The sequence below is a fragment of the Dryobates pubescens genome, chromosome Z (genome assembly GCF_014839835.1).
Source record: "Dryobates pubescens isolate bDryPub1 chromosome Z, bDryPub1.pri, whole genome shotgun sequence".
Taxonomy (NCBI): domain Eukaryota; kingdom Metazoa; phylum Chordata; class Aves; order Piciformes; family Picidae; genus Dryobates; species Dryobates pubescens.
The window spans coordinates 99,335,289-99,353,123 of NC_071657.1; the positions used below are offsets into that span (position 1 = coordinate 99,335,289).

The 17,835-nt window shown below is 41.3% G+C and overlaps 1 protein-coding gene across 1 annotated transcript in view; it reads right to left on the reverse strand.

Moving 5' to 3' along the window:
• Positions 1-13,274, reverse strand: part of PDE4D (phosphodiesterase 4D) — a 471,410-nt gene extending 458,136 nt beyond the window's left edge. Inside the window, exon 1 of the mRNA XM_054179046.1 lies at positions 12,839-13,274. Within this exon, the coding sequence (XP_054035021.1) occupies positions 12,839-13,212 (374 nt within the window). The 5' untranslated portion in view covers positions 13,213-13,274. The remainder of the gene's footprint in view (positions 1-12,838) is intronic.
• Positions 13,275-17,835: the final 4,561 nt, after the last annotated feature.

The following is a 17,835-nucleotide window of genomic DNA, read 5'->3' on the forward strand; positions in this document are numbered from 1 at the left end:
TCCATTTAAACTTTCCATCACTTTCGCAATCCATTCATGTGAGTGTCATTCTTTTGCCCCTTTCTTGGGGTAAGAGAGGATCTGTCTGGCCTCAAACCAGGACATCCACCAAAATAACTTTAGCAATGTATTACATTTTATATGAATTTCAGAAATTACTCAGAAAGCAGGAGTTTTCATCTACAGTTTTCAAAACACCTTTTTTTCTTAAGAAAGTTTAGAGCAGCATTATAAATATGAAATTAATGTCTTTTAACTAAGTAACACAAAATAAATTTAGGAAGCTTAATGTTGAAGAATCAAATTTAATTATGTATAAATGACAAAAAGATAGTAAGTATGTTGAGAATGATATAATCAAAAGTGACATTAAAACTCAAACATCCATCTGGGAAATTAAATACTTTGAAACTAACATATTCTTTTCTCACTGACAACTTCCTTACTGTTGACATGATCTATGTCATAAAGTAAGATAGCTATGTAAGTTTCAAAACAAAGTTACAGGATGCCTTGGAATCCTTTTTAATATCTTCCCCCCCCCCTGCTGAAAATGTGACTGCAAAAGGATGGTCTACCCTTGAAGACGGTGTACACTTTAAGCTTCCCTAGCAAATGAGACAATTTGATCCAGGCTTTTTAAAATAAGCACTTGCTATGTTTGTAATACTTCAAAGTCCTGGGAATATGAGGAAGATCACCATGAGATACTCATTACAGATTTTAATTAATTATGTGTGTTTTTTCCATCTAAACCAGTAACAATATCTACTCTTTTTTTGAGCTGCATGTTAGGGTAAAACTGGAGCATCAAAAATCTAGAAGACTTTAAGACTTCAGTACACTTGAGATATAGCAAGAACAGGAGTAAGTTTGTGTTAGAATCTGATCTGGTATGGTATGACTGGTGTCAAATGTGTTCAGTTCATGATACCACATTGCTAATAACTGTAATCACTGCTGCCACAAAACGGCATCTTGAAAAAGCATTCAGCTTCTTATTTTAATAAAACTATAGATCTGAAAAATGTCAGGACAATTTGAATTGTATATTGCATACCTCTCTTTTGTTTGTCTTCCTCTTGGTGAGAAGGGCAAACAAGCCATAAAGCTGAATTTGTGCAATGTTTAGGCTCTTACTAAGTCAAAGATCTTTTTAGTACTAATGGAAGAGTTTTTCATAAGCTTGTAAAGACAGCAATGTTCTGGGATCTCTTGGCCTTATCACCTTCCTCTTGCAAAGTCTAATAAGGCAAAGTTCAATGAAATTCAGACTTCAGTTAGATTATTACACATAGCTCCTAGAAGAAGAAGCAGAAGTGGAAGCCTTTCTCTTCCACTATTTGATGCATGTGTTATTTTAAACTAAAGGTGATATATTTAAAGCAAGATGAAACTTCTGTGAATTGAAATTAATTGGCATCTACTTATATGTAATTTATTAACTAATTTTGTACTTACATACCACTGAAAATATTGCATTGGTTGGACAATGAAATGGGTAGCATAGTGCAGTTATAGAATACATAGAATACATAGAATACATAGAATAAACCAGGTTGGAAGAGACCTTCAAGATCATCACATCCAACCCATCAACCAATCCAACACCACCCAAACAACTAACCCACAGCACCAAGCACCCCATCAAGTCTCCTCCTGAAAACCTCCAGTGATGGCAACTCCACCACCTCCCCAGGCAGCCCATTCCAATGTGCAATCGCTCTTTCTGTATAGAACTTTTTTCTAACATCCAGCCTGAACCTCCCCTGGCGCAGCCTGAGACTGTGTCCTCTTGTTCTGGTACTGCTTGCCTGGGAGAAGAGACCAACATCCGTCTGTCTACAAATGGTACCTCATCCCTAGAAGCGTTTAAGATCTGGCTGGATGAGGCTTTGAGCAACCTGCTCTAGTATGAGATGTTGGGTGGGGTGTTGGAACTAGATGACCTTTAAGATCCCTTACAACTCAAGCTGTTCCACGATTCTATGTTTTGAAGGCTAGAAAATGTACATGTGGATTTCATTCTCCTCATTTCTCTAGGTTTCTCTGCCAGTTTAATTTCTCTGTTCTTTCAATTTTGTTAGACAACTTGAAACAATTCTTTTTCTCTGATCTGTTTTTCAAATTACACTTCAAGATTCCTTACCCTTACTAAGTGCAAATTTACATTGCTAAAAGAGAGGTTCTTTACACAGAGATAGAATCAAATGTTAGAATTCACATTTTGGGTATTTCTGAAACAATGCAAAAAATCATTGCCAAACCAGGTAATTTTTTTCTTCTACTCCTACTAGATTCAGTCATTAATTTTTCAATCACATTTAGAGCCATTAAAAATTAAATAGGTCAGAAAAGATTTAATGCACATTCTAGACAAAGTTTACAATAGAAATTTTGCTGATATAGTTTTATTTCTGAGTGTGATCTAGGCAAAGATTAGTGGACTACGCTCTACTGCTGCATTATTTAATAGACATAAGAATTTCACAGTGAATAATTTAATTATTTGCTGCATACTTCACCCCAAGAAAAGAAGCACTTCAAGTTACTTGCTTATCTTGTTTTCTTTGACTATGCATCTGTCACTGAATGCTAGGCTACACTTTATATTACATTAACATTTCTATTACTACATCATCACTGTTTGCTTGTCACATCAATGGGACTATCAAGTCACAAACTATTTTTCTTGCTCTTCATGGAGCACTAAATTTTGCATCCAAACTTTTAGCAGTCTAATAAGGCTTTCCACTCACCCTATGCTACAAGCTACATTATAAATATAAAGATGTTTTGATTATAGTCTTTTTTTGTCCTTCATGATCTGAAGGAATTACCTGGCCTTTAGTTATTATTATAGGACTTGCAGGAATATACAGCTGGGGGAAACTGCACGAGTGCAAGGTAACAGTAGATCTGTTGAAAAGCATATGGGGTTACAGTGCACTAGAAGCCAATAATGATACAACATTGCTATGCTGTTGGAAAAATATCCATCAGCAAACTAGGATAAATAAAGAGAGGCATAACTTGCAGAACACTTAAGACATGTTTCTGCTATATCCACTCTTAGCATTTCCTTAGCTGAAGGCTTTGATCAGTTTTGGAGGTACAAAGAAAGGTATGGATCAAAACTGGAAAGCATGTGGAAGAAAGTAGAAACTGAGTTAGAACTATGTAAGTATAGAATAAGAAGGAAAAAAAACATAGGAAAGGAAAAAGAAACCTGACACAGATGTAGTTGATTCTTCCATGGAATCTCTCCCACCTTTATGATCCTAAGACAATAAACAGAAAATGAAGTATTTCTGCCATACAGTTTTAAAATACATATGTAACAGGTCTGCTATTCCTTTTACAGAAGGTAGCTTGTAGTTTTTCAAATATTGCTGAGCTTTTTCTGGAAGAAAAATACATTATATCCTCCTTAATCCAAGGAACTCTGCTAGTCTTCAAAGGATCAATATAGGAAATTAGATCATTTGTATTTTCACAATGACATGTCATTTCTGGCAGCATGAGGTAGGAGGAAACATTATTGGTCAGAACAATTTCTTGCCCAGAACAATCTCTTGCCACATACCTAAACTACTCTACTATATTAGAATATACATTTTCCAGGTGTCCACCTTTCCTATTACTAGTTTATAGTCAGTAAGCATGAGTGTAATTTTGTTTAGTTCCTCAGGAAAGTCAATGAATCACTGCAGTCAGACTGATGGAAGCTAGTCAGAAAAGTGATCAAAAGGTGTTGAAACTTGCCAGACAATTTTAATGAAGACTTGGTAGTGGGCTTTGTTTGCTCAGGTTTATTATTTCTATGTCTCTCTCATCCAATAGCTTTATTTCTTAAGAGTCCTCAGATGCAGGACCTTGCACTTTGACTTTGTTGAACTCCACACATTTGGTACTGGCCTACTTCGCAAGCCTGTCAAAATCCTTCTGGATGGCATCTCTCCCCTCAAGTGACTTCACCACACCATACATCTTTGTCTCAATGGCAAACTTGCTGAGGGTGCATATGATACCACTGTACATGCTGCTGAAAATTATGTGAAACAGCACTGGACCCAGTACAGATCCCTGAGGAACTCTGCTTGTCACTAGTCTCTACCTGGGCATTGAGCTGTTGACTACAATCCTTTGGTTTGTCCATCTAGTCAGTTCCTTATCCATTGGATGGTCCATCCACCAAGTCCATATTTCTACATCTTAGAGACATGGATGTCATGCAGGACTGTGTCAAATGCATTGAACAAGTCCAGGCAGATGATCCCAGATGCTCTTTGTGTATCTAGAAGAGCTGTAACTCTGTCATAGAAGGCCAGCAGATTTGTGAGGCACAATTTGCCCTTTGTGAAGCCATCCACAAAATGCATCTTTAGTGACATTTCTGTAAGGTTATGTATCAGAGGGATTCTTCTCCTCCCATAGGGGAAAGCCCATAAAATATGTAGATATATTTGAATACCTATCTTAAGTGTAAACTGTTTTCATTCTCACAGCCAAGCAGAGATTATGCCTAAAAATTCCTAGAACATTGGTGTGTAGAGAAATGTGTGTTGCTGATAAACTAAATTTTGTAACTGGAGAGAAATGAAATGTAGTAAAATGAACATCAGTTCCTGAAGCATGTGTATACATGTAGCTTCTCTTTATAACATTACCCTATCGTTAGACAAAACGTTACTACTGTGCTAGCGTATCTCAAGTGTCTGAGAAAAAGAGAACACACATCTGCCTCTGGGGGAAAAAAGCAAACAACAACAACAAAAAAGCTAGCTTGGTCTTAAATTTGTGATATTTTTTATTTGATGTTATAAAAATTAGTAGATCCATAGAACATTTATCCTCATTCCATTTACTACCTTAATTTCTTACTAGTAGCACCTCTACTGTCTTCTATAAATGCCACTTTGCTGTTTCTTGAGAACTCAACTGTTGCCTTGGTGCTGTTTAATTTTCTAAGTGGAGAGGAAAATAAATATATTTTTTTTTTAATTTATTAACCACAAACTATTAGTTTAGAGCTAATAATTGAAAACAATGGTTACTGTGTCAGAAATGGAAAAGATTAATAGCTGCCGCTCTTACTCCCATAATGTTTTACGGTTAGCTGTTGTAAACAAGTGAACACAACCACATCTCAAAACATAGGTGTGATAACCTGTGATGATAACTGAGCGGTGTCCATACAGTGATTTCCCAGCTTCTAAATGTGACAGGAAATTTTCATCACTCTGTTGTAACATTTTCTAGGAGAGTGGAAAATGCACTTTGCTTCATGAACTTGCAGATCCCATGAGTACAGCTTTGCAGCACTTTATATTCCCCTGAACATTAGCTGACACCACCACCCCCAACTCTAAATTCAACAGCTGGACTGAATGCGCTTTAGTCTTTGCATGTGTGCCTGTGATTACCTTCTCCCTCACTCCTATCACCAAAAGCTCATTTCACATCTTTTTTTCTATGTTGGAATGATGGTCTAAGACTTTAGAATAGAATAAACCAGGTTGGAAGAGACCTTCAAGATCATCACATCCAGCCTATTATCCAACCCACCTAATCAACTAACCCATGGCACCAAGCACCCTATCAAGTCTCCTCCTAAACACCTCCAATGATGGTGACTCCACCACCTCCCTGGGCAGCCCATTCCAATGGGCAATCACTCTCTCTGCATAGGACTTCTTCCTAACCTCCAGCCTAAACCTCCCCTGGCGCAGCTTGAGACTGTTCACAAGAATAACAAAGCTATACTAGCCTATTTTCCCAAATATATTGAAGCTTCTAGTGAGTTTTAAGATCTCAGAGATGGTAAATTTTTGGGTTTCTTTCTTCTATAACCTTCTGTTGTTTGAGAAGAAGTTTCCAGCAGTTTTTCTTCAGTACACAGTCCAGGAGAAATTGACTTATTTTCCAGAGGAAAAAAAAAAAGAACAAAATAACATCTTTTGGAAGAGGTTATAATGACAGGGGTGAAGGAAACAGGAGAATTTAATTTCAAGGCCCACACTGCAATCTCCTGTCTTCATGACATTGAATCAGATAAAGGTTTCTATCTAAAGCCTTGGAAAAGCAGAAGTAACAGGAAGTCAAGATCAGCAGTCTGAAGTGTAGGTTTAAGTATTGGACTAGGGACTTCGAAATTTGTCCTTAAGTGCTTTAATTTCTGAAACTGGAGAGGGGGCTGGCTGTCCCCGGGGGAGGGGAACAAAAACACCCCAAACAAACAAACTAAAAGCCATTCCACTCATGCCTATTTTTTTCCATCAGGAGCTGGATGGACTTAGATCATGCTGGCTACAGTTGGAGATGCAACAGTGGAAATGTTCACAACATCTCTAATAGATAATAAACCTATTTGTGACAAACTATTTGATAGGAAAGCATAGCTGTTTTTTCTGCTCTATTCTTCCTCCAAGTATTCTCCCTCCCAAAAGCTGAGAGGGGCTACAGATTGCTCACAGGGAGAAACAATGAAAGGACAGTCTATGTAAACTAATCAACCTAAGCATTCAGTCACCCCTAGAAGCATGTATCTAATAAATAGCAGTGCAAAACACTTCCAGGATTAGACTTTCCACTAGATCCGTGGAATTGCTATTCAGAACTTACAAGGCTGCACCCGGAGAACTATGCTTCGATGACGAGGTAGAGGATACAGTTTATGATAACGTGTTGGGTTTGGCTAGAATAATTTTTTTCATAGCAGCTACCATGGGGCCATGATAATTCAGATATGTTTTTGTTACTGCTGAGCAGTACTCACACAGAGTCAAAGCATTTTCTGCTCCTCGCACCACCCCAACAGCAAGCAGGCTGGGGCTGCACAAGAAGTTGGCAGGGGACACAGCTGGGGCTGCACAAGAAGTTGGCAGGGGACACAGCTGGGACAGCTGACCTCAACTGTCCAAAGGGAATTTTCCATGCCATATCACATCACACTCAGCATATGGAGCTGGGTGAATAAGAAAGGAGGGAACATTGTCTTCCCAAGTAACTGTTATGCATGATAGAGCCCTGCTTTCCTGGAGATGGCTGAACACCTGCCTTCTGATAGAAAGTGGTAAACGAAATCCTCATTTTGCTTTGCTCATGTACAGCTTTGGCTTCCCCTGTTAAACTGTCCTTACCACAACCCATAAGTTTTCTCACTCACAAAATTCATATTTATATTATCTTTGGCTGTATACCCGTGGTCCCAAGGAGAGATGTTCAAAGCATCAGTTGACAGCCACTGAGTTCATACGATGAGTCTGTTCCCTTACATAAGCATTTCTTAGAGAGACGTCTCTACCAATACTTAAATAATGTTGTTGTATTTAAAACATTTTTAAAAATACTAAAAGCAAAACTGCATTACATAGATCCCATTGAGAAATGCATTCATCAGTTATGTGAATAATTTTAAGGTAGGACTTTATGTGGCTGTGTTTACATATATTTAAATTCTGCTTAAATCAAGTATCTCATTGATTATGATGGGCTTGTCCTGCTAGATTACCAGATGCCTCTACTCATGAAATTAGGAAACTACCCCCACTCATGTGCAGCAACATTCATATTAAAATTAGCATTATTTAATATGTGAATTTTAAAAAGCGAGTATTTTTACAAATTCCAACAGCATGAAAAAATCAATGCTATTTGTATTGTTCAAGTCACACAACGATCAAAAAATGTAAGCCTTTTGAAACATACATGAAAATAAGGCCCTTATAGTCACCTATTTAAAACATCTGACAATATGAGTTTCTTATTTATGGTCAATTCATAAACAACATTAATCCAACAATGTTTACTAAGTGGTAGAACTTATTTGTGTCGTTGAGGGAGGGCTAGCATATGCCAATTATCATATCATCTTGGGTGCCAGTAGTACTTAGTAGTAAACAAAGCAATAAAGCTCTGCCAGGCAATTAAAAAAAACCCAAACAAACAGAACAAAACACCACACCACAACTCTTAATGAGAGACTGCTACTAAACTTCAAGTGCATTTTGTAATAGCCTGCAAGTTGGAAAACACCCCTACTTCTTTTCTTTAGGCTATGACAAAGTTTTGAAAAGTAATAGATCAAGAGCAGCTTCTCAAACCAACCCGAAGAACTGCATGGATTTTAGGGTGGAAAGACGGGTGAGTTTTATTGGAGTACACAACAGACTTCTGCCAAGATTTGTGAAGGCACCATTATTTTTCAGAAGCTCTCTTTGTAGGTACAGAAAGCAGGCTAAATCTAGCTAATTGGTTACAGTGTCATATGGTATCCCAGACTTCAGAATGTCAAGAAACTAACACACAAAACCGCTTTCTTCTCTTAATAGAGAAAAAAGTCTTGGGGCTCTGAAATAGTACACTTCATTCATTTTTGGATGCTATTTTGGATTCTTAATCCTTTATTGAGTGACACAAGGACAACATTGACATTTACAGAAAAAACACTTTACTTTGAAGCAATCTCCACATGTAAGCAATTTAGTCGTAGATGCTACCTGATTAGACCTAGTCACATAAAAACAATGTGAAGAAAGAGGAAGCACATTTTTTTGACGGCAGCTGATTTTAATGGCCATTTCCCAAAGTACAGTTTTAAACAGACGACACTATGGAACAAGCACCAGGGTTATTGCACTGGAAAAAGCTAACATTGTCTTATATTTATTTGTGCAGCTGCTTACATATAAATACAGATAAAAAGTTGGTTTCATAAAGAAGCTTAGATCTGTAAATCACTTGTGATAGAATGTACAGGAGACCGACTGTAAAAAAAAGTATATTCTGGGAAACCTGATAAAAAGAAATCTAAGATCTAGGAGATGTAGCTGTATCTTGGGAAATGCTATGACTAGTGGACTAAAGATTGCTGGTATTTCTTCCTGATTTTTTCCAATCTGAAATTTCAGTAGTGAAAAATAGAACACTGAAAGATGATATGGCAAGATGATTTAATTGACATATGACTAATGGCCTTTAAAATGGTTTTTGTGGGGTTTTTTTTTTGAAGCAACTACACTGTGAATATAGACCATGCTATTGTGATAGTTACAGATGTAAGAAGCAGAGTACAGGACTTTGGTTTTTTTCCCAGATAATCAGAGTATCAGCTTCATTTATTACACTGAATATTTTTGCACTGCTGACTGGAAAATTGTTTGAGTTGAAGTATTTATGTCCCCATTCCACTCATACTATTTATCATTACACAATACCTTTTATTCTGTGATCTATAAAATTACATTAACATAAGCCTGCAATGACTCTATTTCTGTTTTTATTTTACACATGAGAAAACAGTGCCAGAGAGATTAATTGACCTGCCCAAGACCATACAGTAAACAAACAGCAAAAACCAAAAGATCGCAGACAGTCCCAGCTATCTTCTTAACTCCTCTGGCTTATGTATAGTTGCTGAGTACATGAATTCAAAGCACTTACCTTCCCATTTGAAAATACAGAAATAATCTCAATTTTAATAAAATGGTATCAGTCAATTATTCCTATACATTTTTTCTGTGTAATGAAATACTAAATTAATTGTGTACAAAGTTATTGATTATCATATGGAGCCAGACTAAGCCTTAAAATGGTTGTATACAATACTTAATTTTCTGAACAAGAAGTGCATTGCGGTCAGCCAATTCAGTTTAGCATTTTTGCTGGTTCATTTTGCCTTTTAAAGGCTAGTTTTCTTCAGTCTGGACAATAAAGATGTAGTTGTCTGTTCCAACTCAGTTTTTAATCTCTGTAATTCCTTCTTCCCATTTCTTTAAAAAAAAAAAATCACTCTACTTATATTTTTCTATAAAACTAAAATAGAAGAAACTTCAAAGTTCATCTTCTTAAGTGTTCCTTTATAGTTTTCATTGAGGTTTTAAGAACTAGGGTACCTTCAGAGAAGAACAAAACAAAATCTGGAAAAACAATACTACAGATACAATTTTTGCACCTTCCAGCCATCATGTTTAATGCTATCCCCAATACATGATGTGGTTTCTGCAGAGTTCAATCCTATCATTTTCAGAGTAATATGGGGTTTTCTGAAAGAAAAGCAAATCACCCTAGACTATAATAAATCCACAAAATCCATTAAGTAACGTTCTTCTGAGAAGCAGTTAAATAAGGGAGAAATATTAAACAGTCGTAATATGAAAAGGGAATTGAAATACTTCAGATAGGACTGGTGTCACTTTCAAAAGTATTGGGGTTTTCTTTGCAAGTTACTGGTTTCACAAGAATTCTTGGAAGATGCTTCGCTTTGCTTTCCATAGCGGGGGGAGAGGGGAAACTTGACCCAGAACCTGAAATTAAAGTCCCGCAAAGGCCAGCCTTTGTTGTCATTTCTTGACTATATTTCTAAGGCAATTTGTTAACAGTTCACCTTATGTTTCCATACTACAGCTCTTTGTTTCATTAAAGAAGTTAAACTGTGGTAATTTATTTTTTCTAAGAAAGTAGTTAATTTTATTTTCTTTACTCCAATTTAATTTAGTACTTCTAAAAAGGATGTGTGTCTGAAGCACTTCACCAGTCCCATAAAATGAATATAAGATCCATTGACCCTCTCTTGGTTTCAAAGCAGCATATCTTGTCAAACCAACGAGATGATGTAACAAGACACATATTCTTTATAAAAATAATGGAAGTTTTATTACGTGTGTGTGTGTGTGTATATATATGTTGAGGCATAGGAAGTTCAATGGAAACAGGGGGAAGAATTATTTCACTGTGAGGGTGACAGAACACTGGAACAGGCTGCCCAGGGCAGGTGTGGAGTCTCCCCCTCTGGAGCTATTCAAGACCTGCCTGGATGAGTTCCTGTGTGAACTGGTATAGGTGATCCTGCTCTGGCAGGGGAGTTGGACTAGATGATGTCTCAAGGTCCCTTCCAGCCCCTAACATTCTGTGATTCTGTGATATAATACACAGATAATAATTTTAAATTCCTATTTAAACAGGAATCATAAGAATTGTAATTTAAAACTTTGAAATGGCCCCAAAATCTTTAACCAAAAAAGCAGTATGTGTACTTTCTCCTCCAACCTTCATTTGTCAATCCTTCAATAACTAACCACTTACAGAATAATACTGAATATACATAACCCGACCATCATGATTTATAAAAATTAAACTACTTTGCATTCAGAAAATAGAAATAGATTCCATCTTAATGACCAAAAGCACTAGACGCCTAGTCCTTTTCTATGAAAGAAACAGGAATGTACTGAAAATTGCATTAATTTGAACATTCACTCATTTTTTAGGCAAATTATTTGTTCTTTCGTATCTTACATAGTGAAAAATTTAACATCATTAACTTCAGATAAGTGTGAGTTTACACAAGTGATACAAAGGTGCAGCAGCAGAATGGCTACGTGAAAACCAAATATCTTAAAAGACATATTTTAAACATTGCTGATGTGAAAGCGTAGCTCTGATTTAGAATTGCTGAACCTTTTACTATTTCTCAATCATAGACAAAGTGGAAATCAAGTCAATGTTAGAGAGAAATAGAGCAAACACTGCCAGAGAATATTGTGATATGCCTTGCTCAGATTTACAGCCAAGGCTCCATAATGTAGAATACAGTGTGTACCACAGAAGCACACAAAGCAATCATTGTTCAGAAAGGATTATATTACTTATTCATCGAGCGTATCATGCTATAAAAATCTAATTAACCAGGAAATAAAAAATCTACAGAGCAACCGAGTATTAAGTATTGTCCCTCCGCCCACCACTTTTTCCATAAATCCTTTATTCACAATATCCGCTTAATATTCAAATACAAGTGTGTGGCTTTCCTCTAAAGGAAGTGGCTCCAGCTACTAAAAATGAGCACCAAATAATAAACTGATCATTCAAAATCCTACTGATTTTGACAGAGAATTTGATTTTTAAAACGGATGCCTCTGATAGCCATCAAGGGCAAAATAAGCATTAGTGAGCTACACAGTGGAAGATAAATCTACAGCTCATTTAACAGGGAACAATAGACTAGTAGATGACGGACTCCTCCCTCTGGCTAAGAAACCATTAGCCTATTTTCTGATCTAAACCCATTCAAACTAGCCGGACCCTAACCCTGGATTCGCCAGACTGTCTCCCACCTCGCAGAGCTGTCATTATTTTAACTTTGTGCAAACACCACACGAATTGCGTCCCTCCCACCAGTGCTGCAGGCTCCCGTGGAGCAGGGACAGCAAGGGCAGGTCCAGTGCGGTGGGGAAGCGGGGCGAGCAGCGGGGCGGGCAGCAGAGCGGGGCGGCGGGCAGCAGAGCGGAGCGGCGGGAAACGGGGCCGGGGCGGCGGGAAACGGGGCCGGGGCGGCGGGAAGCGGGGCCCGGGCGACGAGCAGGGCCCCACACTGCTCACGGCTGCTGGGTGGCACAGATGCTGTCCCGCTCCCACCCACGTGTTTCGCGATTGCCTTTCCACCCACGGACAAGCTTGTAGTGCATGGGACGACATGCCTCCACCGCCTGTGCTCCGCTCACAACCGCTCCCGGCGAGCCCTACCCTAGGGCCCGGCGGCGAGCTGTCCCACCGCCCGTAGCCTCGCACCCCGGGCTCCACAGCGCCAGGGCTCCACAGCGCCAGCACTCCAGCCTAGCCCCACCTCCCTGTCGGAGGCTCCGCAGCCGTACGGCTTCCTTTTCTTCTTCCCGCCGCGGGGAGCAGGACTGGCCGGACGGGCGTCCCTCTGTGCCCACACCTACGCCGCCCCCGCTGCTTCCCCTCCCCGCGGCGGCAGCAACCATGGAAAGCAAGCACCCCGCCGCCGTGCCCCGACATACACACGGCCGGAGCGGTGGGCCAAGCCCTCTCCTACCGTCTGAGTCCCTGGAAAGAGGAGGGCCAGGACATCCGCGATTTCTTCAAGCCGGGCCGGTGGCCGGTCTCCACGGCGTATGAGGCGCGGTCCATGGCTCGGCAGTAGAGGTATCGCTCCGTGTCGGAGTAGCCGCGGTGCCTGACGCGAGCCCCGGCCAGGCAGCGGCCCCGCGAGGCGGGCGGCGACGGGCCGGGGGGCTGCTGGTGCTGGAGGAACTGGTGCTGCCGCAGCTGCGGCGGGTAGTGCTGCTCGTGCCGCCACAGATGCTTCGGGGCTTTGACATTCCCGCTGCTTACGGTGCCGTCGCTTGTGCCGGCGCCGTCGCTGCTGCCGGGTAGCGCGGACACACCGCTGCTGCCTTCTGCCTCCATGCTGCCGGCGGGCGGGCCTGGCCGGGCGGGGCGGTGCGGCGGCCACCGCCTTCCTCTGGGCAGCGGCGGGGAAACTGTGCTGAAAAGTTGGACAGCTCCTGCCGCGCCGCCCTTCGCCCGCGTGTGGGAGCGGCTGAGCCCGCCGCGCCGCCGAGTCTGCGGGCCGCTCGGGAGGGAAGGCGGGGAGAAGGGTTGGAGGAGGAGAGGGGCTGGCTTCCCTCTCGGAAATATTTAAAGCCGGTCAGGAGTCGCCGTGGCTGAGAGTGGAGCTGTCAGTGAGCTGCCATCCCCGTGGGGAGCGCGCTTTGCTGTGCCGGGGGTGGGGGAAGGCACGGCGGGGAGTTCGGCCAGGCCTGGGGGAGGACCGGTACCGAGACTGGAAATGAGCGCAGAGGGAGTCTCCCTGTCGCTGCTCCAGCCCGTCGCCTACCCGGGGTCGTTTGTCGGCTCCGAGGGAGCCGGCGGCCCCGCACCAGTGGACGTGACTGACCCCGCCATTAGGAGCGTGCACTGCAACGCGACGGCAGGTGGCAAAGGCGCTCACGAGAACTTGGCGGTGGGTTAAAAAATTACGCCCTAAACAACTCCTCCCCTTATTCTCTGTATGATACTTCCAGCCTTGGCCACATCGCATTCAGAAATTGTCTGTTTCCCAAGTTGGAACCTTCCCCTGGTCTGCCATCTTCACCGATGAGTAAGCTCTCTCCTCCCTGCGAGTAAGACTGCCTGTAAACCAATGCAGGGAGGGTTTAATTATAGCCATGCTGAGCCTACATGGAAGCTTTTATATCATAAACCACGAGTTTCAGGAGTTTGTAACCGTGGTGGGGAGGGAAGAAACAGGGGGGAAGGAAATGTAAAAAAAAAAATTAAAATTAACACTTACAGAACAGGAACTTCATGCTCAACAGATTACTATTTTTTTACATTAGTTTTATATTTCAAACACTTTTGTGCTCCAGTACAATCAGTAAACCAGAACCAAAGGAGTTACATTGTTTTAAGGTTTGGGTTTGTTTGTGGGGTTTTTTTCCTTGGTTTTTTTTTCTTTTAGTAGAATTTGTATTTGTCCTGTGTGGTAATACTGTAAAATCTACCACTTCATGATAAAATTATGATCATTGCACTTCTGACCAGCTGTGAAAAAGATACATGCGGGTGTAGCTTCATGCATGGTTTCTACTTCCTCAATCACAAATTCAGTCTTGCCATGTTTTTTTTTTCCCTTTCTGTCACAGATCTGCAATAATTTTAAGCCTCATACATTTGTTTCCAGTCTTCTTATTATTAATGGAAGTGCACACCTATGCCAACTCTTTAAGTTGTTGATGCAATTTTTTTCAGTTTCTGTGTTAGCTGGTTTCTGTATTATAGGTTGGACTTGATGATCTCTGCAGTCTTCTCCAACCTGGTTGATTCTATGATTCCACGAAAAGTCAGCCTTCTTTCCCAAACCTACAGCTGTCCTAAGCTCAAGATTCACCCTCTAACTATGTGTATCCAAGCTTCTGTCTGGCTAAAATCCCAGTTTATGTTTTGCCAAACTACCAATATTTTCCTAGACAATCGTGGTAATAATCTGTCACCTCTTCATGTCTTCATTTCTGCCCTAATACCTTTTAGTTTCACCAAACAATTTCAAACAAGATAATAAGTTGGGATAAATATTGCAAATACTAGGAAAGAACCAAAGTAGTGCTTCCACTGAAAGAAACCTGAGTCTGAAATTGCGCACTTACCAGGTTCTGATTTTCATTATATTTATCCAGATATACAAGACTATTTCCAAATGAGACACCTTAGATGACACCCAGCTGTAGCAGGCTGTGATAGTTTTGAGAGCATGTATATAATACAGAAAGAGGCAAGCACAACAGCTCAAGTAAGACAAAGACAAGAAAATTATATCTAAAAACAAGTAAACAATGAGCATAATTGCTGTATGGTATACAGGCTGCAAATCTATTAAAAACTCAAAGTAACTTCCCCCCCTTCATCTTCATTCCCATACTGCAATTGGACTGCATTTTAGAATTGCTAGTTCTTAAAATTAGACACAACTTCTCTGACTAATTTCACTGAATCATAGAACTACAATTTGAAGGACTCTCATGAAGTTGTCCAATCCAACTTCATGCTCAGCATGGGTCTGCCAACAACACTAGATCAAATCAGCCACTGCTTTGTCTGAATCTCAAAAAAAATAATTAAAAATCCAACAGAAATTCCCCAGCTCCAGTGCTGCACTGCATACCTAATGAATAAGGCTTTCCTGGTGTTCAGTCTGAAACTCCCAGTCAGAGGCCCTTACCTATCCTTGAACAGCATACCACTGCACAGAACAACTCCCTGAAGGGAGGTTGTAGCCAGGTGGGGGTTGGTCTCTTCTCCCAGGCAACCAGCACCAGAACAAGAGGACACAGTCTCAAGCTGCGCCAGGGGAGGTTTACGCTGGATGTTAGGAAGAAATTCTTCACAGAAAGAGTGATTGACCATTGGAATGTGCTGCCCAAGGAGGTGGTGGAGTCACCATCACTGGAGGTGTTTAAGAAGTGACTGGATGGGGTGCTTGGTGCCATGGTTTAGTTGATTAGATGATGTTGGGTAATAGGTTGGACTCGATGATCTCGAAGGTCTTTTCCAACCTGGTTAATTCTATTCTATTCCATTCTATGCTATGCTATGCTATGCTATGCTATGCTATGCTATGCTATGCTATGCTATGCTATGCTATTCTAAAGGGCTCTAAGTTTGTTTTCTTCTGCAGCTACCTTTCAATTAGCTGCAGATTGCCATTACATTGCCTTTCATCTCCTCCACATCCGCTCAGCTCTCTCACTGGCCGTGTGCTCTAGGTACCAGACATCCTGATAGCCCTCCCTTGGGATCCCAGTATTCCCCTTGATCCACTAACTACAGCTGCTTTGGCACAAAGATTGTTTTCTTTACAACAAAGAGTGCACTGCTGGACTGCTATCCACCCTGCCAGTCCATTGAAGCCCTCAGGTCCTTTCCAACCAGTTTGTGATCCAGTCAGTCACTTGCTGGCCTGTGTCTGATGCTTCAGGTTATTCTGGGTGCCAAACTCTGCACTTCATCATCAGCTCTAGCATCAGCCCCTCACAGTAATGGGCTCATTACCAGCTGCTAGCCAGATGCTGAGATGACAGTCTCTATACTTTGATCCCACCTAACAATCTATTCATCCACTCCAAACTTCAGTTTCCAAATGAGAATGTTCTGGGGGATTGTTTCAAAAACCTTACTAAATAGACGGTATGTTAAACTCACTGAAATGTCTTCCTCACGGTTGTTTCATTATGAAATGCAGTCAGGTCAACCCAATATCATCTACCCTTGGTAAATCTATATATTGAGTATTCACAGATCACACATCACAGAAACATTCAGGTTGGAAAATACCATCAGGATCACCAAGTCCAACTGATAGCCCTACTCTACGAGGTTCACCCCTAAACCATATCCCCAAGCACCATGTCCAAACAACCTTTAAACACATCCAGAGCTGGTGTCTCAGCCAGCTTCCTGGGCAGCACATTCCAATGCCTGACCACTCTTTCTGTGAATTATTTTTTTCCTAATATCCAGTTGAAACCTACCCAGTTGTAGCTTGAGGCTGTTCTGTCTTGTTCTATGCCTAATTACCTGTGAGAAAAGAGCAGCACCAGACTCTACACAGCCTTTCAGGTAGTTGTTGAGAGTTATGAGGTCTCCCCTCAGCCTTCTCTTTTCCAAACTAAACAGCCCCAGCTCCTTCAGTTGCTCTTCATAAGACTTACTTTCCAGGCCTTTCACCAGGTTCAGTGCCCTCCTCTGCACTTGCTCCAGCACCTCCGCATCTCTCCTGTACTGAGGTGCCCAAAATGCAATATTCAAGGTGTGGCCTTACCAGAGCTGAGTACAAGGAGACAGTCACCTCCCTACTCCTGCTGGACACAGCATTTCTGATACAAGCCAGGATGCCATTGGCTTGAGATGCCCTGCTCCATGACCTTCCCTGGTACTGAGGTCAGACTGATAGGTCTATAGTTTCCTGGATCCTCCTATTCTCCTTTCCTCCTTTCTTGTAGATGGGTGTTACCTTTACTACTCTCCAGTCCATTGGGACCTCCCCAGCTAGCCAGGACTTCAGGTAAATAATGGAAAGTGGCCTGGAGAGCACATCTGCCAACTCCCTCAGCACCCTTGGGTGTAGCCCATCCTGCCCCATAGACTTGTGTGTGTCTAAGAAGCATAGAAGGTCACTGACCACTTCCTCATTTATTGTGATGACCTCATTCTGACTCTCCTCCCTGCCTCCTAGTTCAGGAGGCTGGGTGTCCAGGGAACTACTGGATCTGCTGCTGAAGACAGAGGCAAAGTAGGCATTGAGCACCTCAACCTTCTCCTCATCTAGTCCTCCTGTTGTTGTTAATGAATTTCTAGAAACATTTTTTATTATCCTTAATGGCTGTAGCTAGGTTGAGCTCTAGCTGTGCTTTGGCTCTCCAAATTTTCTCCCTGCATAGCTTCACTACATATTTATAGTCCTGATGAGAGACCTGTCCCCTTTTCCAAAGGCCATGGACTCCTTTTGTTCTTGAGGTCCAGCCAAAAGTCCCT